Source organism: Drosophila sulfurigaster, chromosome 2R, assembly GCF_023558435.1.
Source record: "Drosophila sulfurigaster albostrigata strain 15112-1811.04 chromosome 2R, ASM2355843v2, whole genome shotgun sequence".
NCBI classification, from domain to species: Eukaryota; Metazoa; Arthropoda; class Insecta; order Diptera; family Drosophilidae; genus Drosophila; species Drosophila sulfurigaster.
This window is the reverse complement of record NC_084882.1, coordinates 22,827,664-22,855,524: the sequence shown is the minus strand read 5'-3', so window position 1 is coordinate 22,855,524 and position 27,861 is coordinate 22,827,664. Positions and strand designations below refer to the sequence as shown.

At 41.6% G+C, this 27,861-nt stretch overlaps 4 protein-coding genes across 4 annotated transcripts in view; 2 read left to right on the top strand and 2 right to left on the bottom strand.

The window, feature by feature from the left end:
* The window catches only part of LOC133837221 (serine/threonine-protein phosphatase 2B catalytic subunit 1), a 109,309-nt gene that overhangs the window by 4,846 nt on the left and 76,602 nt on the right, over positions 1–27,861 (top strand). The gene's annotated exons all lie outside the window — the stretch shown is intronic.
* Positions 8,234–10,560, top strand: LOC133837186 (uncharacterized). The gene has a single exon (XM_062267863.1). The coding sequence runs from the start codon at positions 8,319–8,321 to the stop codon at positions 10,557–10,559; it is 2,241 nt and encodes a 746-aa protein (XP_062123847.1). The 5' UTR covers positions 8,234–8,318; the 3' UTR covers position 10,560.
* On the bottom strand, positions 11,652–12,553 carry LOC133837187 (protein SLC31A2). The gene has a single exon (XM_062267864.1). The coding sequence runs from the start codon at positions 12,414–12,416 to the stop codon at positions 11,781–11,783; it is 636 nt and encodes a 211-aa protein (XP_062123848.1). The 5' UTR covers positions 12,417–12,553; the 3' UTR covers positions 11,652–11,780.
* Positions 18,383–27,861, bottom strand: part of LOC133836748 (5-hydroxytryptamine receptor 1) — a 54,329-nt gene continuing 44,850 nt past the window's right edge. Inside the window, 2 exon segments of the mRNA XM_062267337.1 lie at positions 18,383–21,307; positions 21,309–22,613. Coding sequence (XP_062123321.1) covers positions 19,817–21,307; positions 21,309–21,620 — 1,803 coding nt within the window. The 5' untranslated portion in view covers positions 21,621–22,613 and the 3' untranslated portion in view covers positions 18,383–19,816.

The following is a 27,861-nucleotide window of genomic DNA, read 5'->3' as shown; positions in this document are numbered from 1 at the left end:
GCGGTCAACATTCCCTCTCAAGTTTGCCACTTTTTTGTAGGGCAGTGTTGCTGTTGCTGTTGTGTATGTGTGTGTGCACGAAAGGACATTTCATTGTGCCAACATTGTTGCTTTTATTGTTGTTGCCGGGCTACTTTTGTTGCGCTTCACAGCCACAGTGCCGCAACATGCCCCAGAAGTTTGTGGCGCCTGGCGCGTGTGTTAAATATTTGTGCAGCATTCAGAAATAACTTCGCATGAAATGCATTAAAAACATTCCACAGCTCAGCCGTGCTGCAGTCGTGACACCAACAAATTGAGATACACTTTAATATGGCCACCGATAGCGTACGTTGCGTATACGCAACGAGTGCCATGTGTCAATTGCAGTTGTTAATGCTTGCGACCAGATGTCAATTGCGCTAACTAACTCAACGACTCCTCAACCCATATGAAGTTGCCTTCTGTCAATTTCTCTCCCCTAGTTTTTCTCAGTTGCAAGTACCTTTTGTTGCAGGGGGCAGCAAGTGAGTGCGAGAGCGTAAGTGAGTGAGTGAGTTGGCGTTTGTTCGCAGCCTTAGCAATTTTCAGCCTCTTTGACGCTTTGACTCTTTGTGAGCCGAGCACACGTTGCACACATTCTCTTCGCTCGGTCACAGTGTTGGTATTTTTCTCGTATTTCTAGCATTTTTTCTGCTTCCTTTTTTGTCCTTTGTCAACTCTGGGCGTAAGTGCATGGCATGTGGAGTATAGTGTTCTCGAAGTTTGCCATTTGATGCTGCACTCATTTGCAGCCGAAGGCTTTAAGATTACATTGGTTGACCAATTCTTTAAATCTCAACCAATGTGTTATATTTAATATCGCCTTTTTGTTTGGCCTGTTCAGCGGGACAAACTTTGCTGGACTTTCGTTTCCCGTATGCATTGTTGCCACGGAGTTTTGTATTCAGTTGAAATTTTTGTTGCTAGCAGCTGGCTCAGTTCTCCACTCTTTAATGTTCCCCATGCACTATACCCTTTATTATTTCGAATTATAATTGCATTACATTGTCTGCTGTTGTAGGATAACATTAAGTCGGGCTCTTTAAACCTATTCTTACTTGTTAGTTTAAAGACTTTTGCAATGTTTTCTTGTTGACAAGGTTTCGTTTTGCTTTTTTAGTTTTTTGCATTTGTTTTCAATTGTGTTGAAAACTTTAACAATTTATTACTGAAGCGTGTTTTTTTCTGTGTGTTATTATTTATGGGCAAGTGGAAAGTTTTTATTTTCATTTAAGCAATTGCGGATTGTTGCCAGCCAGACTATTCTATGGCTAATGTTCGTTCAGTTTGCTGTAATTAAATGCTTCTACAGCTGCAACAATATGCCCTTTGTGCTAATTAAGTGGCCCACTTGACTCTGTTGCCACTAATGAGCCACTTCCATGACCTTATCTAAGTTTACTCTCCGTTTTTCGCTCGCTCGCATTGCTAATGCAGCAGCCAGTTGATTCAACAGCAAATGTAACAGCAGCTTGCCAAAATATTGTGCAACGGAAATGAAACAAAAGCAGTCAAAAAAGCATACACACACACACACCCACACACAAACACAGACAGACATTTGCATACAGATCATTTAAGTGGCATAGACTGCTGAGGGGGAGGATGGTTACTGGTTGCATGCCGCAGGAGATAGATGAAAAGCGCATTAATGTGCATTTGGTGGCAATTATGTGCGCATCAGTGTACGGACATGGCAACATGGCAACAGCGGGCATTCCAGCACCTGGAGCAAGCTGCTCTTGCCAGCTGCGAACATGCCACGCAGTCATTATCTCCAAAATGTTGCAACACAACGCCCACTTATTTAATATCCAACCAAATGTGTATTTGGGCAACGGATTTCGATGGAGTCTCAAATGAAATAAAGTGCTGTGCTTTAAGGCTTATTAAGATTGCTTAGTTGATGCCCCGTCTATGATAATAAATGAGACAATTATTTATGGCACTGACACAATTTTGAAGCTCAGATGCTGCTTATTTAAAAACTGCATTACTTTTAACAAGTAAGAAAGTTATGTGAATTTGAGATACCCGTTACCCATTTTGAATAAAAACAAAAAAATGCGGTATTAACTTTAAAATGTATCGAATTAACATACCGAAATATACTAAAAATATACCGAATAATGTTTTATGTATATTGGTACAGTACTTTATTCAAAAAATACTATAGAGGGTAAAATTTACTAGATTGTCAGCCAAAACAAATAAGACCTGTTGAAAGTAAATACATTTCCTGGTACAAAGTTGATTAAAACTGCAGCATTTTTAGAAAGAAGACTATGCTACCTAATCAACTAAATTATAGTTGAATTTATAGGATTGCATAAACCACAACATGCCACCTATAATTCAAACTTAGTCCGGCTAAAAACCTTACTTAGATAAAGATTTTGGATTTAAGTTGCAACTGCCGGAAGCGGATGACCAAGAGAAACAACACACACTCACACACACAGGCGGTGAATTGGCCAACAGGGCATGCTGAATCTTTCAGCCTTGTTTGCATTTCAAATTTAACTGCTTGCATATTTTAGTTGCTCACCTGCGCGCCCACGTTCACATCCACATCCACACAGACAAAAAACCATGTGAGCGAAAGTTAGTTGCAACTCTTTGCTCTCTGTAAGCTCATATTGCACGCTTGTTTAGTTGCCGGCCAGTTGCTGTTTGGAGGCTGCCAATTGGCATTGCAACTGCCACAGTATCAGCAACAGCAACAGCAACGTTGGCAGCAACAACTGTCAGCTGGTGCATATTTCATGTTTAATTTCAGTTAGTGCGCGTCGTGTGCCGCTCTAACGCTGCAGGCAACATCCGTGGCATAACTTTTGGCGCTCAGTCAGCAGTACGTTTCTTTATCTGTATTAGTAGCTGTCTGCGTCTCTGTGTGTGTATGTGTGTGTTTGCAAAAGGGATGCGAGGTGAGCGGATGCTTGTTTCGGCAATTGTTGCCCTTCAGTCCTCGGTTCGTGTCAGTTTGTTGCAGCTATCAATGAGCCACCATTGCGTATGGGCTTTGTTGCGCCATGTTGTTGCTTGTGCTTGTTGTGCGCTGTGAAAACCAGCAGAGCAAAGGTGTGTCTATACTATATATATATGTACTCGAAATGCAGTGAAGAAATCTCTGGAGAAACACATTTGTACTCGCTTGCAACATGTCTGTCAATTGGGAGTAAAAACTTTACAAAGTGCTTTGAAAATATCAAAGCAAATTGCTTTGGTATCTTCTCTTACTAATAAATTGGTTCTTTGTGTCAAAGCAACCAAATCAATTCTATTAAACAAATTACTTACTTGCCAACAAATGCAAATCAGTTTATACACGTAAAAGGGCCACACAAATTTCTTTGGCAAAGAGTGAGCATGCATTTCAAAGACATTCTTATGCGTAATTGTCATTTAAGTTTAACAAAAGATTAAATCATTTAAAGTTGTTACACACATTTTTTCTTCACTTACTTTCACGTATTTGTCTTGCTAAAATATTGTTTTCCGTAACATTTTCCTTTCACTTCACATTCTGGCAGCTGCAAAAATATTTGCTCATAATTTTCGCCACTGCCATTGTCTGCACCAAATACCCTGTGTTTTTTGTTCGTTTTTGGTTGCTCGGGTAAGATAAATATTCACACATGAATAGAGAAGCTTTTGTGTAAGTTTTATTGATGGTGTCATCATCTATGGCCTTTTTACTCTTGCTGTTGTTACAGGGTATAAAAACAAAAGGAGAATATGAGGGAAAACTAACCCACAAAGCAGGCAAAGCTCAGGGCTTAACTCAAGTGGCGTTTTACAGTGCTGGGCACTCAAGTGTGGGTAAGAGCATACACAACATACACACACACACACGCAACAACACATACATATAACAACACTCTCTTGGAGTCGGCTACAGTTGCTGTTAAGTGAAATTCAATAACGCATAAAATAGCAAGTCACTAAACCCACGCCTCACTTTTATGCTTAAACAGCGCAAGGATTCAGAGGCGAAGGCACAAAGCACTCATACGCACTGTACGCCCGACTAACATACATAAGCACACTCTTCGCTTCTCTTCGGTATATAAGAGACCATCGACCGTCTTCTGTGTATTTGTATATATAAGTATAAGTATTTAAGCATTTACTTACATATTTCAAATTATTGTTTGGCCTGAAAGTATGTCCACAATTTGTAAGTTTCTGAAGCGGCTCCTCAAATTAGCTGCTCATATTTTCGACTGTTGCCCCAGATTGAGGCAACAAAGTTCTTGGAAATTTTTGCGGCGTACTTTCAGACTTTTTCGCATACGGGAGGCAAGTTTTCATAAATGGGTTTGCAGTTTTTATTTTTGTTTTGCTTTATTTTGCAGCTTCTACATTTTGTGGCGCATTTAGTGATTTAATTGGTTTTTAGCATAATCCTTATTTGAAATGTGCAAAATCCTTGGGCTTATCTGTTGCGCGCTGCCTAGCCCCGAAATATTACCCAAATATGCAAAACATATATTTGGCAAAATAAAATGTGGAACTTTTGCGCTGTGGAAGTCAACAAGCAGCAAGCAACAGACAGGCAGACTTTTTGGCTAAGACAAATTAAATTTATAAACAAATGGCGCTCGACAAACAGAAAGCCAGCTGAAAAGTTTACTTTAGCATTTGCTTGAGGCATCCCCAGGGTTTTTCGTACTTATCAACATGCTAACCAACAAGTACAACAACGACAACGACAACAAGAGCAACAACAACATTCTGAGAGCACATGTCAGACGTTTTCTTATGCCCGTTTTGAGGGTTTTTTTTTCGGCATTAACATTAACCAAAAACTGTTGAATGATGCGTATGCTTGTGTGTGATCCTTTCGTACGCCTCCAAGAATGCCTTAAAAATGTTTCACTTAAACAGCATTATAGAGGGGCGTTGGAAGAAGAGAGAGAGAGAGAGAGCGAAGCAGCAAGATGAGTTACTGGAGCTGCAATAAAAACAAAATGTGTACATGACAAGCAAACATAAAGTTAGAAGCTCGTTAAATTTTGCCAAGGGGTAAAGGTGAACCGAAAGATACAGGTACAGGTACGCAGTAAGGCAACAGATACACAGATACACGTACTAAACAATATAAGCAGGTAGCGGATACGCACAACAAGCTTTCACTCTTAGCTTGGGATTCATTCGTTCGTTGTGTGTGGCAATATATTTGTTAGAAGGAATTTTAAAGTTGTCATGCAACAGTTTCAGCTATGAATCTAACTCAAGTGTCTATAGATACGTGTACTTGATAATCCCCATTTTCTCTTCGAGTGTGGTGTGTGTGTGTGTGTTTGTGTTTGTGGGGCGCACGTGATGCCATAACCTCAAGGGAGGACGCCCACAAAACGATTTAGCTGAGACTTCCTTAGCATAAGCCTAGCTTGCGGAAAGTCAATGAAAAACCAACAAGAAGATGCTGCCTATTCTCCATATTCCCAGCCAGTTTTGTAGTGGTAGCAATGTTGCTGACTCAGTGGAGCGCAAATCGTTAGGAGGCAAACAGAGCAGAGCTGAGCTGAGCGGAGCAAAACAAACGAACGCGTTCAGGCGCAAAAGACAGAAAAGGATAACTTGAAAAGGCGCACAAACAGTTTGGCACATTAACTTTGAAAATCCCCACCGCAGTGTGGCTCATCTCACTTCTAGGTGGACAGATCAGAAGCTGAAACTGACGTTCTCAGTTCCCAATTCAAGTTCCTATATCCTTCCTCCCTCATCCAAATGTATTCATTGCTGTTCATTTCAATCGCTCGCAGTTCATACGCTGCTCGTCCTTTGTAGGTGCGGTCAGGCATTAAAAACAATATCATATGTTCAACATGTTCAACCCACACACTTTTTTTTAACATATGTTCACTGTATGTATTTTAATTAAAAACTGCACAACATGTGGGCCAATTTCGCGTGCTGTGCTCTTTAGTTCGAGAGTATTATCGAAATTTGACAACTTTAATTTTAATGAAGTTTCAACTGTCGCTAAAACGAGTACTGAAAAGTTCTTGTGCTAACAACTAATTTGCGAATGCTTAAATATACTATATTTATGTTTATATTTACTTTATTTTAATAAGTTGCTGACAAAATACTAAAGCTCCGCGAAGAGATGTTTTTCTGCTCGCTTTTAAAGTGACAACTGTTTCAAGAAATGCTTTAAAATGAAATTTCAGCGCACTACAAGCAACTGAGCGAGAATGGAAATTGATTGTTTTCTAGATTTCTTGGCTTTTAAAGTGCACTTTCAACATGCAATATTTTACAATTACTCACGGAAGCTGTGAGGAAGAGTATTAAATTATCGTATACTATTTGATTTCGTTTGTTTTACTTTGATGGCACTTCAAACTGCTGGCAACACTAAAAAAAACTATGGTATTTATATTGAACCCCGTTCTGCAGCCTATGGCCACATGGAAACTGTAAATACATCGAATACTTTATTTTTGGGGACACAAAAAAGTTCATCTCCCCGTAGGCATCGCTTTTCAGAGCTTGCCACAACTACCGAAAAAAAAGACAAAAACTACTGGTGCTCTACTTTAATTTCCTTGATATATGGAAACTGCGATAAGTTTACCTGACAATGCGAGCAGTCGTATCTATTATTAAGATCTCACACCCGGCAGCTGGCTGCTTGTCACATGCAAAAGGCCAAAACACGAATGAAAATGGGCTGAAACACATGCCAATTGTCCTATTGTTGGTGGACGCAAGTCTTGCGGGCGGAGCGGGGGGTATGGAAAGCAGAACTAAGCCGGGTCCGGATTCAGCTTTTGGGTTCGAGCCATTAACATAAACATCTCTGCAGGCGTCAGGCACGTGTCGTGAACAGAAAGTGACAGGAAAACGAAAAGAAAACTAGCAAAAGCACTTCACGCATACGATGCCATTTCGATGGCGAGAAGCATCGCATGGGAGAGAGAGGGAGCGGAGCGAAGGGCGGAGCTGGATGGATGGCATATGAATGGTGGCCAAAAACTGTCAACCAGGCAGCGCATAAATCATTTGGGCCACCCGATGAGCGCATACTCATGATCTCACAGCCTCGAATGGCAGAGCTGTCATTTTCTAAAGAATTTAATTGACAGTGGAATGTAGAAAGTCATAAATTATTGGCCGAGAATCGGCAACAATCTCGTTACTAGGTTTATGCCAAGTTAATTGTAAACTTTCCCATTCTCCACGCCACGTGGCGAAACTTGCTAAATCACAAAACAGCAAAAATAGCCATTGGCAACAAACACACACACACACACATACAGGCAAGCACGCATAGAAAGGACAACAGGACCAACACGGCACGTGTGACCTGCGTGTCCTGTAAACAAACTGCTGACTGAGTCGGCGTCGCCAACGTTGTCGTTGGAGTCTGAGAGCTTGAGCCTGATTGTTGTCGCCTATTTGGTTTGCTAATAAATTAATGATGTACTTCTGCGGGCCAAAAGAAATGACAACAACCATGCAAAGGGCCTGCAAATTGCCACAAACACTTGGCAACAAGCACACACACACACACACACACCCACTCGCTGGTTAGCTTTTGGGCCAAGCCCATTAAGTGCCTGCTCTGACCAAATGGACAATGGCGCATGACAAATCAGCGCACTCACTTGCTGTGGTTAACCATTAAATTCTTAAAGTAGAAGTCAAACAATTAAGCAAGACAGCTGGGTTGTTAATTTATTTATTTATAGCTTCGAAGATACCAAAAAATTACTGAGCGCAAATTGAAACAATAAATGTAAATTGATAAGGGATAAATATACTCCACACCTGTTAAACTCATTGTCAGAAATTCAATGATATCAGAGACTATGTATTTCAGCTTTTATAATTTGTAAGCACAGGGTATTTTGTTGCCCATCACTCTCAGTTTTGTTTCTCTTTCATTAAGAGTGACAGCATTTGAAATTTTGTTGATTTGTCTAAACAAAATTAATTAGCTTGCTAGACAAAATGTTAATTGAACTATGTATTTATAGCCTTGAAGATACAAACAAATTACACAAGGCAAACATTTAAACGAAAATTGAAATTAAATTGAAAGAATTATATCAAATATTCAAGAACGAAAAACACCTCCAACTAGTGTAGTTTCTGGTATGAATTCGCCAATGTTAGATACCATTTAAAAAAAAAACATTTTAAATACAACAATTATGATATAAAAGGACAGGGTATCTCATTGTCAATCAATCACAAAGTTTTCTAATTTTCATTAGTAGTGACAGCATTTGGAATTTTTGTGATTTGGTTTAACAAAATTAATTGGCTTGCTAAACGAAATGCAATTCTCGGACGATGCTGAGACTGTGGGCCAAGTTTTGTATGTGCATCAGCTAATCAGGGATCGCATTGGCGACACAGAGACAAGCAAAAGTCTGGAGCCCTTGTGGTATCGAGGACTGTCCGATGTGCAAATCAAAGGAATTAAGGCTTTGCAACCTGCCTTGGCTGACGATCTGCTGGAGGGAACAGCCTATCGAGCGTATTTGGTCTTGCGTCACATTGGTTTGCATCCCCGGCCACCGAAGAAAGAACTATGCAAGTTGATCCGCATGAGTCGTGGCAATGAGGTGGCGTTTCTTTGGTTCATTATGGAGGCGTATTACGTTTCGGACAATCACGACAAGATCTATGGCAGCAATGAACAAATCATTATGTCAGCCATTTTCTGGCTGGATCTTTATCCCACGTTGCTTGCGCTGGATCGTGTTTTGCCGCTGCCACATGCCTCAGAGGAGACGCGTCGTAAAGAGGCTGAAGCGACAGCTCGGCGAAACAAGATTGCACAGCAAAATAAGCTCAAGGAATTGCGAGCCAAGAAGAAATCTGCGCAGTCCTCGTATGCAATATCTCCGTATTTCGCAACTCCGGTAAAGTTTAAATTCCGCCGTCAAAATCTGCGTGCTTTTGAACCGAAAATGCCCGCTAAATTACCCGAGGTGCCGCCAGAGGCAAGTGTTGTATTACAATCGCGCTGGTTTGGCGACAACGACATCAAAGACAGCCAGCTTATTGCTGCACCAGTGCTGCGCAAGGAAATCGATAACATTCTGTCCACTTTGCATGCGGCCAAACTGAATGCGAATGATGTGGAGTCCTTGTGTGAGCACCACAAAAAGATACAAGAGATGGAGCTATCGTTGCGTCTAAGTCTGGAGAAGATAAAGGAACAACAGCTGGCGCAACTTATAGACGTCGATTACCGCTCAAGGCAGCGCAATCGTCGACGTACTCTACTACAACTCGATAAATTGATAGAGCATTATCGGGCACAATTCCGTGACATGGCCATCAAGACACGCATGGCTTCGACTCGAAAGCGACTTAATGCAAATATGCATGATCCGGATTTCATATTCGCGCAACGTGTCTCGGGGGAAGACATTTGCCTGGTACTCGAGGGAGTCGACCCTTTGCCCCCCAGCTGCAGAGATAATACGCCGCCGGAAGTGGAGTGCAGACATAAATTCGAAAAGGCTCCAGGGAATGCGTGTGCCTCAAATCAATCACTCACGCATCGTCCCAGCAAACTGAAACAGTTTCTGTGCAAAGGTGGCACTGAAGTGGAGACGTCAAAGGTCAACAAGGATCTGTTGCCGCCTCTGTGTCACTGCCGCAATTGCGTAGATTGCAGGGAATACTTTTCCGGCTCGGGCAACAATTACAGGTTCAACTACCGAAAGCTGTTTGCGCCCAACAAGACAACGACTCTGGACACAGAGCAAATGTGGCTAAAGTCGCAGTTCATCAAGGCGCTGGACGATGATGTGAAGTATATGAATCGGGTCTTGGAGGGCAATGCGAGTGACTCGATGACAGAGTTTGTAGATCGTGCGGTAAAGCGCATGTTTAAAGAAGGCACAGACCTCATACATCAGGAGTACGATAAATTGGTAACTGAAAATGCCAAACCAATAACCGATCAACGTTTGAACTTTGGCCAAGAGTACTTCGATGCTAATAACATTGAACAGATGAAGGCAATGCTCAAGCTGGGCCTCGAACGTATTGCACATGATCATCGCATGGTGCTGCCCACGCTGCCTGATGTGCACTTAGTGCCGCTGTTGATCGAATGGATTTGTGCCCGGTATGGTAAACTGTATTCGTCTAGCGATCGCCGACGCAATTTCAATCAATCGAATGTGCTGATGAACCAGTTGAATATCATACTGAAAGGCGAAATTGTGCAACGAGAGTGCCGTCGACCCACCGTCTCGCTGGGTAATTTATCCAACATTCGAGAGCAGATTAAGATGAGTCGTCAGCTGAAACAATACTGGATTCGTTTTATGAAATACTTTGTGGTCTCTATCATGGAACTGGGACGCATCTATCAGGCCAGCATGCGATCGGATCGCGGTGCTGCTGCCATCTCCACCTACTATGCCTATATGCCTGCCCATGCTCTGGATGTGCAGATCTGCCGAAAATCGCCGTTGATCAATCGCCGCAATAAGGTGGACAAACGATTGAGTGCAATTATACCTCGAAATATAAGAATAAAGAAAATGAAATGAATTACTGTGTTGCATGTATGCATCATTCGGACAGATTCATGTTTCTCGTTCATTAAACACTCATAATTTACTATCGCATCATTCATAATACCCTTATAGCGTTGATGTCTGCGTTTGGCTATTTGGCCATTGGCCATTAGTCAGTTTCTGTGTGTGTGGGACAAAAGGGGCTGCAGCTGCAGCTTTATTCTCTCGTCAGTCTCGATGACGAGTAAAATTGTTATGCATGAACGCATTTCCGTTTCCGCTTTCGCTTTGGGGGGAGGGTCAAGCACAACACAACATGGCTACGTCCCATGGGTCAAGTTTTACGGCCTACTCGAGTCCGCCAACACACACACACTCACATGCACACATGTGTGAATTATTAAAGCTGATTTTGTGTTTGTGTGTGTGGTTCGGTTTGACTCGGATTGCGATAGCAATTGCGACTACGACTGTGACTGCGACTGCGACTGCGCTTCGTGTATTCATGTGCAACGTGGCGTATTAAAGCCAAATTGCGTTATCCGCTTGGCAAACGGCATAAAGGCAGCTTATTAAAATATTAATTGAATGTTGGTCAACGCTGATAACTGGCCACTGAAATCGCGAACAACCTGCTCTGGTCCAAGGTTTATCACCCTCATAATTGCGGCATTATGAAAATGGCCAGACACAGGCAAAAATAAACAACCAACAACGTGGGTCGCTTACCTCTCACTCTCTCTGTCTGTCTGAGAGACTGTCCGGCTATCCGCAGGTAAATATGTGGGCTGGCTCGTAAAACAGCTACAAAGCCACAGATAAACGAAAACAAAGATAATGTGCGGATATGCTATGGTGGAAATTGAACGAATTGCGCATACCCAGCAGAAACAGATGCTGGGTTCGGTTCCTCGGAACAGGAAATGTTTTTCTTGTCGCCACCAGGGGGATAAGCTCTTATGCCTAACGCTCTTGCCTGCGAATATTACGCATACGCCTATTTAGCTGCGGACGGGGGCGAACAGCAAACCTTTTTACCCAATTTGCAGATGTATTCGCAATGGCTACGAGTATATGCAGTCATTGTTTTACGAGCCATAAACATGAACAATTAGGCTGTCGTCCTGTTGTCTGTTATAATTCTTTTTATAACTTGGTTTAATTAGAAAAATACATTAACAGAGCGCATGTTAAGATGCTGCTTATTTGCCGAGCAGTTGGCAATGGAATAGAACACCAGCCTGCTAGGCAGCCTCAATTGCAGTGCTCGGTAATGCTCTCTTCACGCACAAAGAATAGAAAATATCCCAATCCAGCGCCTAAAACAACAGCCATGCACAGCCAGACGTTGAACGTCATGAACACGAGCATTAGCATAAAGGAAATTGTAACTTGAACCATGTGCAGCAAGGTCTGATACATATGCATGGGAGCTAGCCACGGCAAACGGACCTTGTTTCGTCCATCGTTGGGCACCACGCCCGATGCCGTGGACATGGGCAACGACACCTCACCCACTGAATCTGAATCTACAGTCATCGACGATGAGCGATGGCGTCTGCGGCTGCGGCGCGAATGGCGACGTCGACGACGATGAGCTCCTCCCTCTAGACGACGTTTGTTCTCATTCCGGCGCAGCCACTCGCGATAGAACTTGAGCAGCTCGTAGAGCACGGCAACAATGAAGACAACTACACAGGCGGCAAGAATACTGAGAGCTGAATCCGTTTTCCAGAAACTGAAGAGAATAGTTGCAAGTTCACTAAAATGGAAGTACATATTCATTCCGTGCTGGCCATTGTCCGAACATCGTGGCATTGGCGATGCTGCATCAGAGGGTTCGTGGTGATGATCATGTTGCCGCATCTGCTGTGTATATGAACTTTCCATTACAATTGCATAAGGTACTTTATCTGGACTTGTTATCGCTTATAAATGACAATTGAATGCCAGTTTTTCTTTTTTGTAAACACGTACAATTCTACAAAACTGTCAATCAAAATTTGGAAAGGGCTTTTTGGAAAAATTATAAACAACAACAAGCAAATTGAGGACTCTATTCATGCTTCCCATTCAGTTTTCATTTTTATTTTTCATTTAAAATTGTCATTGAATTATTGTCGAATAGTCGCAAAATTTGTAATTAACTTTTATTTTTATAAATAAAACCAAAATAATTAAGCTATTCACACAGATTTCACGTTCAATTGAATTCAGTATGTTGATTTGGTTTATTAAGCTTACTAACTCGGGCGGGCATGCATATCTGGCTTACTTATCATGCGGATGCAATCAGCATTATTTTGCCAGTCTACAAAATTGAGTCTCGCCAATCAGCGTTGAATTTATGGCCACGCAGTCAGGAGACGCGCGCCGCAATTTGCTGGCAACATGAAATTCTAATGCGGATGGCAGTAGCGAAATGCCTGGCAAATCATTAACATAAATGGAATCTGCTTCGAGTGTTGTCGAGGCAGACAGAAATAGAAAGAGAAAGAGAGAGAGAGAAAAAGAGAGTTGTGGGCAACAGCCACGTGCTGCAAATCAATGCAGTTACTGCGGCTGCGGTTGTTGTTGCCGTCGCTGTTGTTGTTGCCAATGCTGTTGATGCTGTGTCACAGGATGCTGTGGCAGAGAAGCAAGCGAAATTTGCTGCTCCTAATGGAGGCCATTTTTCATTTGGTTCAGTGGCGAACAGGACGAGCTATGGCTCCATGCATATTAATAAAGATTTAAGCAATGGGAGGATCTTGTGCCTTAAAATTAAGTTGGCCGAGCTGCCTTCGCTTCGCTTCACTGACAGCTCACTTCAAATCGTGCACGAGCTGGCCATTAGATTGTGTAATACAACAGATTAATCATACGCCGTGTTGAGCGGCATACTGCGTGCAGTGCGTTAATTTATGTGTCTCTTCGTCCACTGCTGCCTCCGATTGTTGAATACGTCGACTTTTGCACTAAAACGTGCAGGCATCTTAAGTATTCGCCTGTACTCGTTAAGTGCCGCAATTTGCTAGAGTTTTGGTAACTTGCGCACAGTCTTTGTGCAAAAACGGCACGTAAAAAATGAACGCCAAACGTCGAGCATCCCAACTGGGCTTGCATTCCACTGACCACCCATTAAGGCTTGTCCCTTTCGCCTCGTGACCGTGGCAGTAGCAGCAGCGACTGAGCTTGGCGCCGAGCCACATTAATCATTCTGCACGTCTGCCCCCCTTTAAACGCTGGGAATGAGTCGGCGGGAGTCACAGCAGCCGCAGCATATTTTTGAACTAACTAAAACAATGCGAAACCTGCTGCCAACTAAAAGAATAACAAGAATGAAAACACGCAGAGAAGCACGACAAAAATGAAAAAAAAAAAACATTGTAAACGCTGCATTAAATGCTCTTTTTCTACGGCTGCTCGAGGGTTTCCGTTTCCGTCACAGCTTAATTGTCAACGGAGAATTAGAAAACAAAGCTACGCAGCAAACGAACGACTAAATACTCTAAGCTAAAAGGGTTGACAAAACACATACCACATCTATATCATATAAATTATATACACAATTATCTTGGGTTTGCCTCAATAAGTGCTTATATCATAATCGTAATGAAGTTGCTGTCTTAATACAAATAAATGAGCAAACATTCATCTTGGTGTCGGTTACGAATTCGTTCAGCAAGTTTCGCTTTGTCTTTTTGCTGGCATTTAGTGCTGAGCTGCATCTGGCATTGTGTGAGTGTCCAGTTTTGTCTCTGCTTGTGAACAACTTCTCTTTTATTTTGAAACTTGCCTTTTCGTGGGCAGCTGTGCTGTGTTCTATTCTTTATCAATTGTCTTGTAGAGCAAAGCGTTAATCATGCGGCATTTAATGGCTCTAAGGCCCACGATTCCCATGAGACTGAGATTTCAATGGTCAAAGTTTCGCTTCGTTTCTGTTGTTCTTGTTGCCGCCTTGTTCGGCTCTTGAGCTCTTCAGATGTTCAGTTGTTTAGTTGTTCACTTGGCCGTCTGTCAATGGCCACAAATGATGAAAAGGGAATGAAATGAAAAATACGTTTTTCTTGTTGTGCTGTTGGGACTTTTACCATGAAAAGAACACTCTCTCTTGTAAGCGCATGAAGCCAGACAACACGCATAGCGTTTCAGACCCAAGAAAGCAGTCAAAGCTCCCCTCTCGCCCACATCCCAAGTGCTTCTCATGCGCCTCAGCCTTGCGTGTAATCGCGCTGCTAAGTCCATTTAATCAACTTAATTTTGTACAAATTCTCAGATATTTCACTTCGTCCCCCATATTTCTTTCTCATTTTTTTCTTTTTTTTTTTTTGGGTGACGCAAGATCCGTGGGTTGACGACGCATTTAATAAAATATTTTCACAATTACGGAAAGCAGACGTAGAGCAAAGGACGCAGGGCGACGGAGATGTGTTGGGCTAATGCCCAGGTACGTGTAGCTGATGTTGATTTCAATCGCTGTTGAAATAAAGTTGTTAGCGCTTCAAATATTTTACATAATTCGTTTTGAATACATTTCGAGTGTTTGTGTGCGTGTGTGTGCGTGTTTATGGCACTCAGTTTAGCATTTCAATGTAGCATACATTTTCGAGCATTGTTGTCGCCCGCTGCGTATACGCAATATTCGGTTACATTTTCATTTCAAGAATTTCACTCCATGGTGCTCTGTAATTATCGCGAAAAGCATATTTTTGTGCTGTCAATATTTCGCAGAGAGTAAAACCATCAGAGAATTTTAGTATAATTTGGCAAATTAATAAAATAATTGAAAAGTAACTAATGAAAACATTTTAGTTGAGTTCTATATTATTATTTTATATATTTTAGTCAATCATATTATAAGAGTCATAATAAAATAAATATATATGAAATCATTTTCCAAATTTTGAACTATGTACTTAACAAAAATGTATACTCTCAGTTTTAGCAGATTTCGCTTAAGTGCAGAGTTCGGTCTTGTTTTATTTGAAGTAAATACCAAATAAAATCTTTTGTGTGTAGGATCAAATACTTAGCAATACATTCACTTTTTGTTGAGTAATTGAATTTCACAAAATATCAAATTGCAACTCGTCTGACCTGCTGCTCTTATATTTATTGAATTTAAAATGTAACTAGAGAGCATTGCCCCAAATATAATTGAGTGGCCCCCAAAGCAGTTGCTGACTAACCGAATGCTGAAATTTAAGCTCATCTCGTTCGGGCCAATTTCAGTTTGAGTGCGAGTGCGAGTGCTTTTAACGTTTCGATATTCTCAGTAATTCATCGCTGCCAGTTGGCACTTTTCAACACAGTGTATCGATTATCGAATGTGTGTTATCAGTCATTTGAGCGTGCCCTTGTCATGCAACATTTTGTTGCCAAATTGGCACACACGAATGTTGTTGCCCAATTGGGTTTTCTGTTACGTGACGCTTGCCATTTTATGCCACTCTGTTCCCAGCAAATTGTGTAACGTCCAAAATGGTCTGCTCTCTGACCCCATTAAGTATACGTTCTCAATTCGTTGCGAGTATTGCTTAAATGCCTGAATATCGATAGTTGTCAGCAGTCCATTTATATCTTTGATTTCATTCGATAGCAGCAGCAGAAACAATAATTGGAGAATAATGATTAGTGCATCTCAGCACATTTAAACAAAGCTAAAGAGCATCTAAGCTTCCACATTGTAAGTGCACAACGATTAATTTCCATTTTTTCCATTTTATTCTTCTGTCTTTACAGTTTGTGTGATTTGATTTCACTAAAAGTGTACACTCATGGTGTGTATTTTTATATCCAGATAACTTTTGTCTGCTGATTTATGATTCGATATTCGTTAGTTGAATGTATATGTGTCTCCACTGACAACAGCAGACAGCATTCACAAGCGCATTTTTCCAAACTGGCAAACAGTTGGTGTTTCTCCCCTTTTTTTCCAATCATCTGCAGGTTGCCTCTGACGACAATTCGCTGTTGCGATGTTTTACAAACGTCGCATTAGTGTCAAAAAACGAATGAAAAAACGAAACCAAAAGTGTTCATAAAACTGCAGAGTTTAGGGCTTACGATATGAAGCTAAGAGTAAAAAAGAATGACGGTAATTTTGCTGCAATCGTCAGTTCGTTTTTGTCTCCGTTTTTCCAGTGAATAGCTGCCATTGCTATTTGAATATAAAATCCGCTTAGCTGCAGGCCAAAGTAGCCCAAAAAAAAAAAGAAAAAATAGCACACATACGCCGTGGGTTCCATCCCGTCAGTAGTTATGCTATATATAGTAGCAGCAGTAGTTGCCATGGCATGCGCTGCGCTGTGCTGTGCTGCATGTCCTTGGCATCGTCGCCGCCATTCAGTCTGCCAGCCGTAGAAGCAGCTCATAAAGTGTGATTCTAACATGGCTGGGGCTGGCCAACAAACAACGAGCGAACGTAAAATCATCATTTATCAGCAGGCAGCAGGCAGCAGCAGCTAACAGTAAGCAGCAAGCAATGGGTAGACGACAGGAGTTTGGAACCGGCGCCGGAAGATCACTTTGTCATTGTCATACCCTTTTAGAAGGCGGCTCCATCTACTCCAGGCTACAGCTGCAACCATCGAAAAATATTGTGTGTGTACTACATACACGAAAGAATCTCAGCCCCATTCGCTCTTAACTTAGCTGGCAGTTTACACAGATGCGATATACACAAGACACATACACGCAAACAAAGCTGCGATACTTACTGCGATACACACTTGCAAACATGGGAACATATGTACACGTATTTGCATGCTGTGTGGGTGTTATATGTGTGTGTGTTTGTGTGTTGGTGTTTGCTTTGGTCCAACTACGTGTATTTGTTATTCGTGTTTGCCTTTAAATATTTTTCACCATGTTTCACTTAGTTGCGCTTCCGTTTCCGCTGCAGTTTTGCACGTTCGCTCAACTTGTCAGCCTTGCAAACAAATAGACGCCATATATTTGCAAATGCATTTTGGTTTTCTTAACTTTCGAGTCTGTGAAACTATGCGCTGACATCTGGATAGCTATGTGACACGTAAAAGCTGTAGCACTTCAGCATTTGCTATTTACGATTTTGTGCGAGATATCCTCTAAATACTCAGAATAATGAACTAGAGCTTCTCTTTTTTTACCCTTCCCATGTAAAACTAAGTAGCTTTCGGGTGCTGTCGCACAAGAATTTGAACTTTAACAGCTTTTTTGTAAGCTGATGAGCAGATACTCAAAGATCAACTATAATTAAACTCAACAGTGTTCGTGGTAATGTCAAAGCTCCTCCAAGTTTACCAACTCAACACCAGCAACATGGCAAGCAAGCAATAACAACAACTATGTTAAGGGACATGCCAAGAATTAAGTGCTTAAAAAACTTGCTACAGGAATTTTCCTGTACAAGCTTAGCCTGTTATATGGAATGCATAATTTTGATAAAAGTTAGCAAAAGTTGCACATGACGATGATGAGATAATTTGTTGCACTTGACAGTTAAGTCGAGGGAGAAGCGGTGGCTGATGATGTGGAAGCCGGTGAATACACGAGAACATAATGAAGAAAACATTTTGGGATTACATTTATATGTTTGCCTTTTATTTTATGCTTTAATTTCTGCTCTTTTTTGATGTTTGTATGTGAGTGTGTGTATTTTCATTTTACACCTGCACTTGCAGCTGTGGGAAACAGAATTCAAATGCAGTTTACAGTTTACCGTTTACAGTTTGTAAGCTTCACTCTCGGTTGAGTTTTTATCTATATATTTCATTCATTCTTTTTTTTTGTAGTTTTTTACTTTTTCGTTTGCTTTTGTTTTGTTTGTATATCTTTTTCCATATTTGGTTTTCTTACTGAACTTTAGTTCTATGTTGCATAGCATTAGATGCGCTTAGTTTGTCATGCTCTTTTCTTTGTTTATTTATTTGCTTAGTTTTTGTTTTTCAGTTGTTGTAGGGATAGTGGGGGGACTTTATTTGTTGGAAGGGGGAGGTGAAGGGTTGAGGGGATTAATTTTAGTTATTTATCTCCGGTTTTGTTCAACATTAAATTACACATTCATATGTAACTCAGCTTATTTGTTTTTTGAATATCATGTTCTTAACCGTTAGACATACGTACATTAAAAACACGCACACTTAGTAGACTTTATAGACTAGGCATATATCTATAAATATATGTATATATAGATATACATATATATAAGTGTATATATTTATGCATGTATGTATGTATATTTAGGTAGTACTCGTATTTACTACATATAGTTAATAGTAATTAGTTATTTTTAGCATTATATGTATATTAATGTAGTTTGTTTTTGTTGTTCTAAACATAAAATTAATGCTTAATGTTTGGTATCACAGAGAGGCGTGACTTTTATACAAATACAATAAAAAAAAAAAACCAATACAAAATACAAAAATTAATAATGCAGAAAGTTTCTTAATTGGTTTTGTGTTCATTTTTGTAGTTCTTTTGTTTTTAATAAATACATCCATACATAAGTTGTATTAGACTTGAGCTTTAGCTGTAGCCTTAGCCATACGAGTATAATAAATATACGTTTTTTAATTTTTCCTTTTTATTTTTGAGACAGTTTCGAGCTGCATACATATCTTAGCTTTGGTTTATAGCGCTTATTTACAGTTCGATGGGTTGAGGACCCTTCCATTTGCTTTTGTCATGCTTTAAGATCTATATATTTATTGTACACATACATATATGTAGATGTATATGTATTTGCATATGTAAATTAGGTGACACAATGTCCTTAACGTTTTTTTTTCTTTGTTTTTTTCTTTAATTTTTGTTATTTAATTGTAGTTTTTGGCTCAGTTTTGAGTATCGCAAATGAACTGCGCTCGCAGTGGGCTCAATAGATTCGATATCGATTGTGATTGTGATCGGAAAGGAACCGTGAAAACCTGTCCTGGATTTACAGTATTATTACAACCGTCTTTCTATGTATTGTATTGTGTGTGTGTGTGTTTTGCTTTGCTTGGGTGGGTGTGTGAGTGTGTATGTGTGGGGGAGAGAGGAGTAGGGGTTCCCTTAACTTCGGCCCACTTCATTGCTTAGCGCTACATTTAAAAATTACAACGTTTAGTTTTACACTTAGAGAAGTCGTCTACATATATATAGTATATCATATATCATATCGTATCATATGGATTTGCAGCATGCGCTTGCAACACTATTACATTCAAAAAATACTCATTGGTGTGACTTTGTGTGTGTGAGAGGGGATGTTTGTGTATGTGTGTTGGGATGCTCCAATCGATAGAGATGCAGATGCTGTTGAGTCAAGGATCCATTCAAGTTCACAGAAAGCTCTCCCGAGCGCCATGTCGTTCATCGCCAAGCATGACACGCTGCGACGGCGGCTCGCCATACTGATCCTGATAGTAGTTCTCACGCATCATGCTGTTGAGACTGGAGCAGCGGAAGAAGAGTATCTCCTGGAAGGGTTTGCGAAAATCGCGATTTAACGTCGCATATATGATGGGATTCAGCAGCGAGTTGGCATAGCCCAACCACAAGAACAGCGACGACAGCGAGGGCGGCACATGCATCGTCTCAAATGGCCGGATCAGTGCGAGTATGAAGAAGGGCAGCCAACAGATGGTGAATGCGGACATTATGATGCCCAGTGTGGTGGACGCCTTCTTCTCTTTGGCCAGTTGAAAGCGCAGCTTCTTGTGATGCGGCGAACCCAACAGTCCTGTGGAGCCACTCACGCCCCCGCCGCTGCCATGATGGCCATGCGGTATACCTACCACACCGCCACCGCCGCCACCGCTGGTGCTGAGGCCGCCACACGTCGAGTAGGTGAGCGATGTGTTGCCCACACTGCTGTGTCGATGGCCATGATGGCCAGCACCATTGCCGCTGCCCAGATCCGTGTGACCCAGGGTGGGAGCTGTCGCCGTTTGTGGCGAGCCGGTGCCATTGAGTGCCTGCTGCAGATGGGTTTGGGCACGCTTCTCCTCCAGCACAATGCGACGGGCGGCACGAAATATCTGATAGTAGACGAACAGCATCACGGACAGTGGTATGTAGAAGGAGCCCAGCGTGGCATAGATTTGATATGCAAAGTTTTGGCACACCGTGCATATGGGCTGGCCATCCTCATCCTCATGCTCGTTGCCCAGTATCAGTAGCGGTGGCAGCGAGATACAGGCGGCTGCCAACCAAACAATGCCCACACACAGCATCATGCGACGCGGGGTTCGCTTCACACCGTACTCGAGTGGCTTTGTGATGGCCAGATATCTGTCCACCGAGATGGCGCACAGATTCAGTATGGAGGCGGTGCAGCAGAGCACATCGAACGACACCCAAATATCGCACAGCAGTGTGCCAAAGCTCCAGCGTTCGAGCACCTCGTAGAGCAACGCCATCGGCATGACTAGCAGCGCCACACAGAGATCGGATAACGCCAGCGAGACGAGCAGATAATTGCAGGGTCGTCGCAGTTTTCGCACCATGCACACAGCGATGCAGACAAGCACATTGCCCACCACCGTGCCCAGGATGACAATCAGCAGAATGATGCTCACAATGACAGACTGCAACGCCGGCAGCTCGAATTCCTCGTCCGTCGATAGCTCGTCGAGCAGTCGTGGCGTATCGGACATGGAGACCACAGTGCTGCTGCCATTGGGCGTGCTGCTCGTAATGCCCTGATAGCTGACAATGGCAATCGGACTGCTGTTGACAGCTGCGGTGGCACCGCCAGCGGCAGCGATGGCGCCCAAAAAAGGCGCTGCTGCTGTTAAAGTCCTCAGCCAAATCGCCGCCACTTCCGGTCGCAGTTTGTGCCGTGATTACCGTGATCGTCGTCGTAGTTGCTATCGATGCTGCTGCTGCTGTGGTTGCTGCAGTTGTTGCTACTGAGGCTGTGGCAGCTGTTGCTGTTGTTGTTGTTGTGACTGCAGCCGTCGCGTAGGCTATCCAGCTGCTGAGGGTGAGGATAAACAGCGTTAGGGTTGCAGTGGAGATCAGTTTGTTGCTGTTGTTGCTGTTGCAATTCTGTGTTGCTGTTGCTGCTGCTGCTGCTGCTGATGTCTGATGGCGTCGTTTGCGGGCTGCGGCTGCTGCGCAATCTTGCCCGGTTGAAGCCATCAAATTGTCAATTGCTTTGCTTTTGATAATACACTTTTGCTTATCAATTACTTCTTTCTTAACTTATACTCTTTTTTGCTTTGTGCAACGTGTCGTATGTGTAATGTGTGTGACTTTCAATTGGCTTGGCAGTCGTGCGGCAGCGGCACAGCGGCGACAGCAATGACACCCACTGACCTGCCTTTGATCAACTTCATCGTAATCATTTCGAACGGCAGCGGCAGCGTGGCAACTGCGTCTTCCATGGCTTTGTTAAGATGGAATGATAATCGCATCAGAAATTGTGCCATCGCAGAATCATATCATCATCGGCAAACATCATTATTAGCAGCACAGCTCGATGATTATCATGGGCTTTGTGTGCCCTTAATTCGTTGCAATGCTTAAAGCGCGTTGATTCCACATCGCTGTCGTGCAATATTCCTGTCATTAATCATAATTTCAATAAAAATAAAGTCGTCTTATTAGTTTGTCTGCCTTGCCGGGCCTGCTTGCTTGCTTTCCTGCCTGCCTCGTCGCCACCTTTCTTTGCTCTGCCCTGGCTTTTGCGTTTGCTTCTGGTTTGCCCAGCCGGGCTCAGTCCGGCTCAGCTTCGGCTTACGGCGTGAACTGTGTGCGCCCCCGTCGGCGTTGCTTTTGTGACGCTTGATTACTAATTTGATGTGAGTCCGTCCTCCCACTGACAGTCCCTCCTTCCTCCGTCTATCTGCCGCAGGCTAACGGAGCGTATGCTTAATAAAGCTCTATTTGCGGCCAGCCTAATAAATGTTTTGTGCTCTCGGGCGATTATTGTTGTTGTTGTTGTTGCTGCTGCAGCTTCAGTTGTCGTTTATGTCGTTGATCTTTAAGATTATTTTGTTTAGTGTATTTTAAACAGCTGCTAACGAAGCAATAAATAGTTAGGCAGATTGCCTGACAGGTAGCTAAATCTGTGTGTTGAATCCGTTCGAGTGTTACTTGAAACCGCTCTGCTTCACTGTGATTGTCGTGCTGCTGAAAAGAGAGAGTATAAGATTTTATTTCATTAGTTTGTGTAACGCTTCAAAATATATATTTATATGTATATATATGCTTTTAGCTTTCTATGCTTTATTGTCTATTGTTGAAGATTTTCTTTGTCTGGCTTAAACTCATGCTGCTCAGACTTTTCGCCCTATGTTGCCCAGCTGGTGGTCACAGTTGTTTCAATTTCCAGGGAAATTTAAAACAATACGTAGCAAAGAGAAAGAAATTCAGGGACCACATGAATTTCAAAGACCCTGCCGGCTATAAGCAGATGTTTTATATGGCCTTTTATGCCGTTTATCATCATAATCATCATCATCGCCATCGCCATCGCCGTCGTCGTTGTCGTCGTTTGCCTCATCGTTCATTCATTTTCGTTGGCACGTCTTGAGCGCATATAAAGCAAGTGAAGCAGAAGGCGACCGCACTCGATGCTGCTTCCCTTTGTATTAATTCTTATACTTCTTCTCATTATTGAATTGTTTGCCTTGTTTGTCCCAACGGCCTTAAAACGCTAGCTGCGACTATGACCGCGATCGCGGGTCGGTTCGGGTCCCTTGCCCTTGGCATTAAAGCACTTGAAAATGCGTTGCAAATAAACAAAGAGCAGCCAAAATGGCAGCGAACATCGCTTTGTTGTTTGTATGTGGCCTCTGGTACGAAACTTCCGTTCTGCGCTTGTAAATTTGATGATTGTCGCCCTTTTGTGTGGTCAATTGCCGACATGGAGGTCGGAGAAAAACCGCGAGCCAAAATACAATTTATACATTCTGCTCTTAATTGAATTCCATTACCATTGCCACGCGGCGCACCGTGCCACCAATTGTGGCAAGTGGCTGTGAAAAAATAAGCGAAGAAAACGAAGAAAACATTTAGCCTCACGTGTCTCCTTCAAATTTATTAAAGTCTACAAGAGGCAATTGAGCAACATGACGACGCTCAAATGCGCGTCTAGACGTCCAGACGATGCCAATGGTGGCTGCTAAATGTCGAAGTCGATGTCGGTGTCACACCTGCAGCTGGCGCCCTTTTAAACAGTCTGAAAACTACCCATCTGGTCGTTAGGGGTGAAGCAAATGCTGAGCATGTCATTGTGCCAGGATTTTCAAATTCACATTAGACAAGTGCCTGGCAACGAGCAACCAGCAAACGTGGCCAAATAGAAATGCTATGAAAGCATTTCAGGTGAATTGAAAATAATTCCGCTGAAGGGAGACTCAGCGTACAGAGGGAATATTTCAATTAAACTAGACAAATATTGATGTAGTTACTAAAAATAACTAAACAACCACACAAAATGATTTTAAATGAAATTGATCGACCTAACAATGCTCTTTTTTTTTAATAAAATAATTAATAAAATAATGAAAACTTTAAATTTGTGGTAAATTTAATTATTTGAAATCAATTTTCTATATTAAAGTTTAATGGCTGCAATTATTTTAATTAAATTTAAAAATTCGTTAATATATAAAAAGACTCCGCAGCACTGCAAAATATTTGCGGTTAGCGTATTGAAAAAGTAAATTACGGTGCAGGAAAATTGAAAAGCAAATTGTGCATGTGTTTTGATATGATAATAAAACGCACACACACAAATATATATATTTATTTATTTGTTTTGGCTGAAGGTGTAATTATTATCTGTTGTTTTTAAATAATTTCCAGATGATTTTTAATATCAGAGAGATTATGCCAACAATTTGTTTTAGCTCTTGTTTGCATGTGGCAGCAGGGAAAACTAAATTGAAATCATATGAATAGAGTTGATGCTGCGGTTCAGTAGCTAAACACATAGCACACTCTGATGGTAAATTGCACTATAATATTCGCTAGAATAATTTTGCTAGTTGATTATGCTAATCAACTAGGAACTGCCAGAGACGAGCAGGGAGTATCACTGGGGCAGACAGAATGTTTTGGCCGACAAGCCAGCAAAATGGTGCAATTATTTGGTCAACAAACAAACTGTAAGCCGCTTTAAGCGTTTGTGGACAGCTCGTAAGTCCTGTCCCCCAAATTGTTGACTTTCATTTTGGATGTGCTTTGCTCCGACTGTCAGAGGAGCAGCACATAAATAATTTAATTTAATTATGCGTTTCAAATGTAGCTCGAAATGATTATTTCATTTCTTCGTTGGGTAAACAAAACCTGCTCTAAGACTTAAAGCTCATAAGGCGTCTCCAGTAGGTCATAAATAATTTGGTTTTTCACGTTTCGAGCTGTGGCGACAAAGGCGGCGGCGTATGAGTTATATATATTTTTTTTTTGGCCTGACGCTTTTACCTGAATGTCTAAACATTTGGCTTGTCGACCACGCCCTCTGTGTAATTTACCACAAGTCTTACACTGTTTGACATTTTGGGTAGCAACCTCGGCTTCGACTCTGCAGAACTTTTCAAATATTTAGTAGTTTTCCCTGGTTTTCTCTAAAACCCCAAGCCGCGGCATCGTCTTGGGGCTTGCCGCAGTCGCTTCAAAAGTTTTACCGTACTCGCAGCGTTCTTTACGGCTGGAAAACACGCAGCAGCAAGCGGAGCAAATGCAGCGAAATGCTGTGAGGACGAAGAAAGAAGGTCCTCCTTGCTTCAGCTAAATAAGTACAGTTACCAGTTGCGACTTGCAGTTTATTCGAAAAACTGAATGCGGCTGTGGCTTTTGCTGCAGACAGCGCGAAGCAGAGAAGACAAGTTCTGTTATTGGTTTGTAAACTATTTGTTGGCGCAAGCTAAGTGCAGGACAGTAAGCTTAAACTTTGCTAAAGAAACACGAATAAATTGGGCAAAGCTCAAGGACAAACTACTGAAACTTTCTTTCATATATCCTATTTATAGAACTTCGATGCCATCAAATTGTTATGATGAGCTTTGTTGCTGTCTGTTGAAATTGCAACTTGAATTTAATTTCTCGAGACTGAAACCATAATAATCAAATTTAACTGTAAGAGCTATTTATGTTGTGATTATGTGCGAATGCCAGAGCTGTAATCCCAAATCCTTCTATTATTCCCAAATTGTCAATTGTCTGCATGGCAAATTGCTGCATATTTTACTCATTTAATTAATGCCACATACTAATAATAATCATAAAGCGCCGAATAACCAAGCTTATGTCTTGGAAAATAGTAAAATTAAAGCGTGTCTATTCACTGGACAATAAATTGCACTGCACTTGACTTAAAGCCAAGTGAGTACATAAGCTTAGCGTATCTCATGCTGTTTGCAGCTGCGTTTTAAGTAATGGCAAAAAAAATGCCATCAACTGAGTATAAACGCAGCAAGCGTAAACTTAATTTTTCCCGATATGCCAAGCAATTGTTTCAACAACACAAAATCCCCTTGAAGGGAAAAAACACCAAGCCAGGGAAGAGAGAAGAATGCATTGCAGTTGGTTGGTTGGCTTGGTTCATGGTCTGCTGCGCATTGCGCTCACTTTGGACCACAACGCTTCGCCTTTTCATGCAACACATTAAACTTTTGACGCTATTTTTTTTTCTCCCGCCATTTTGCTGTAAAAAGCTTTTTAAAATGGCGCGGATTTGTGGTTGCAGTGCAAAATGCATGAAATAAGCAATCAACCCATGGGACAGAGAAGGGGGGCGGGGGTTGCAAAGATAAGGCCACACTGCAGCAGCAGAAAATCGAGTTGAAAAACTGTTTTCGGTTCCGTTGAGAGGCCAAAGCTATCATGTCAATTAAGCAATACCCGAAATCACAGCGGTAGATATCACGACAGACAACACGACGTATACGCAACATTTGTAGGCAGTATGCACTGCGATTTTTTCTCTTTTTTTTTGAGCTCATTTCGTATGCTCGTGCGCGCATTTCAATTATTGAGTCATCAAATTTGATTTCTTTAACATGTCGGCAACCTTTTTTCAATTTTTTGGCATGTTGCTTATTTATGTTATTCGTTATCCTTGGAACATTTCTCGTCTCGTTCGCCAGCTCGCCATTTGGAAAGTGCCTGATGTAATTTCAATCTGACACGTCACACGAGGGACAAGACACACAGATACACATGAGGGCAAATTGTAGGCTGTGCTGGCATTACCGTTTTTTTCTTTTCGGTAGAGGGAGGGAGTTAGGCACGAGGATCACGCAAAATTGCTGTAAATGGATGCGAGTTAAAAAGCCAGCAATTTTAAATTGCCACTGTCGACGTTGGCGCCCTTTTTGCCAGCAGTTTGCTTGACAGCTCCAGCCACCAAGCAAGCTTCCATCGCCCTTCGACGAAATGCTGTCGAATTCGCTTCTTTTTAAACATTTTTTTTATTTTATTTTTTTTTTTTACGTTGAGGGCGTGTTGCGCACTTGATGTTTATGTGTCAAGCAGCTGCTGGTTTATTTTGTTTGCTTGTTGGCACACGGCTTTAAATAATGAATAAGTTGATTTTGAATCATATATTAATGCCAGCTCACTTACACTAGCTAACCAGGTGACAACTTGGAGTGCAACAATTTGTACTTCTAAAAGTTCAAATTACTTTTAAGAAAGAAAGAGAATAATGATGGATGAAGAAATATATAAGAAATGTTTATATTATATTTACTCCGAAATGTATGAAAGTTCTTAAGTGAATTTTGAAATTTAAAGTTTTTTAATGCATAAAGAGATTGCTATAAAGTTGAAAATAGTTTGGAGTAAATAATATATTATTATTATATTCAACAATTTGCATAAACAGCTAGAGACTTATTAATATTCTAGTTTGCACAGTTGTAACGCTGCGTTGTTCGACAGTGTAGCACAAGTTCAGGTTTAAAATGCCTGCAGAGTGACATATGCGAGCATTTGTGTGCTTGTCTTTGTGTGCGTGCTGAATTTGTGTGCATAATAAAATTTGTGTACAAAACATGTGTAGAGAGACGCCTAACGGTGAAAACATTTGGAAACGAGGAAATTGCTTATCTTTACTGTTATCTTTGTTGCTGTGTTTGTTTCTTGCCTGACATTTTCATTGGTGTTTCATTTTTGATAATGCGTTGCGTATGCGTATGACTGATATGATTTGCATATGTCTGTCTCTGTATGTGTGCGTGTGTGTCTCCTGACGTGTGTGAGTGTGTGGGCGTCCCGTCAGTGCGTGTGTGTTGTAATAAAGCATTAAATTTTACATAAATTGCGGGTACAGTTTGGTAGCTTCCTGCCAACGAGGAAAAAATGTATTTACGCATACGCATTTGTGTTTCCTTTGCAAGGACGCCAGGAGTAGAGGCAAATGCTGCCATAT

Excerpts from the sequence above, each read along its gene's own strand:
- LOC133837187 (XM_062267864.1), bottom strand. The coding sequence starts at position 12,416 with ATGGAAAGTTCATATACACAGCAGATGCGGCAACATGATCATCACCAC.
- LOC133837186 (XM_062267863.1), top strand. The coding sequence starts at position 8,319 with ATGCAATTCTCGGACGATGCTGAGACTGTGGGCCAAGTTTTGTATGTG.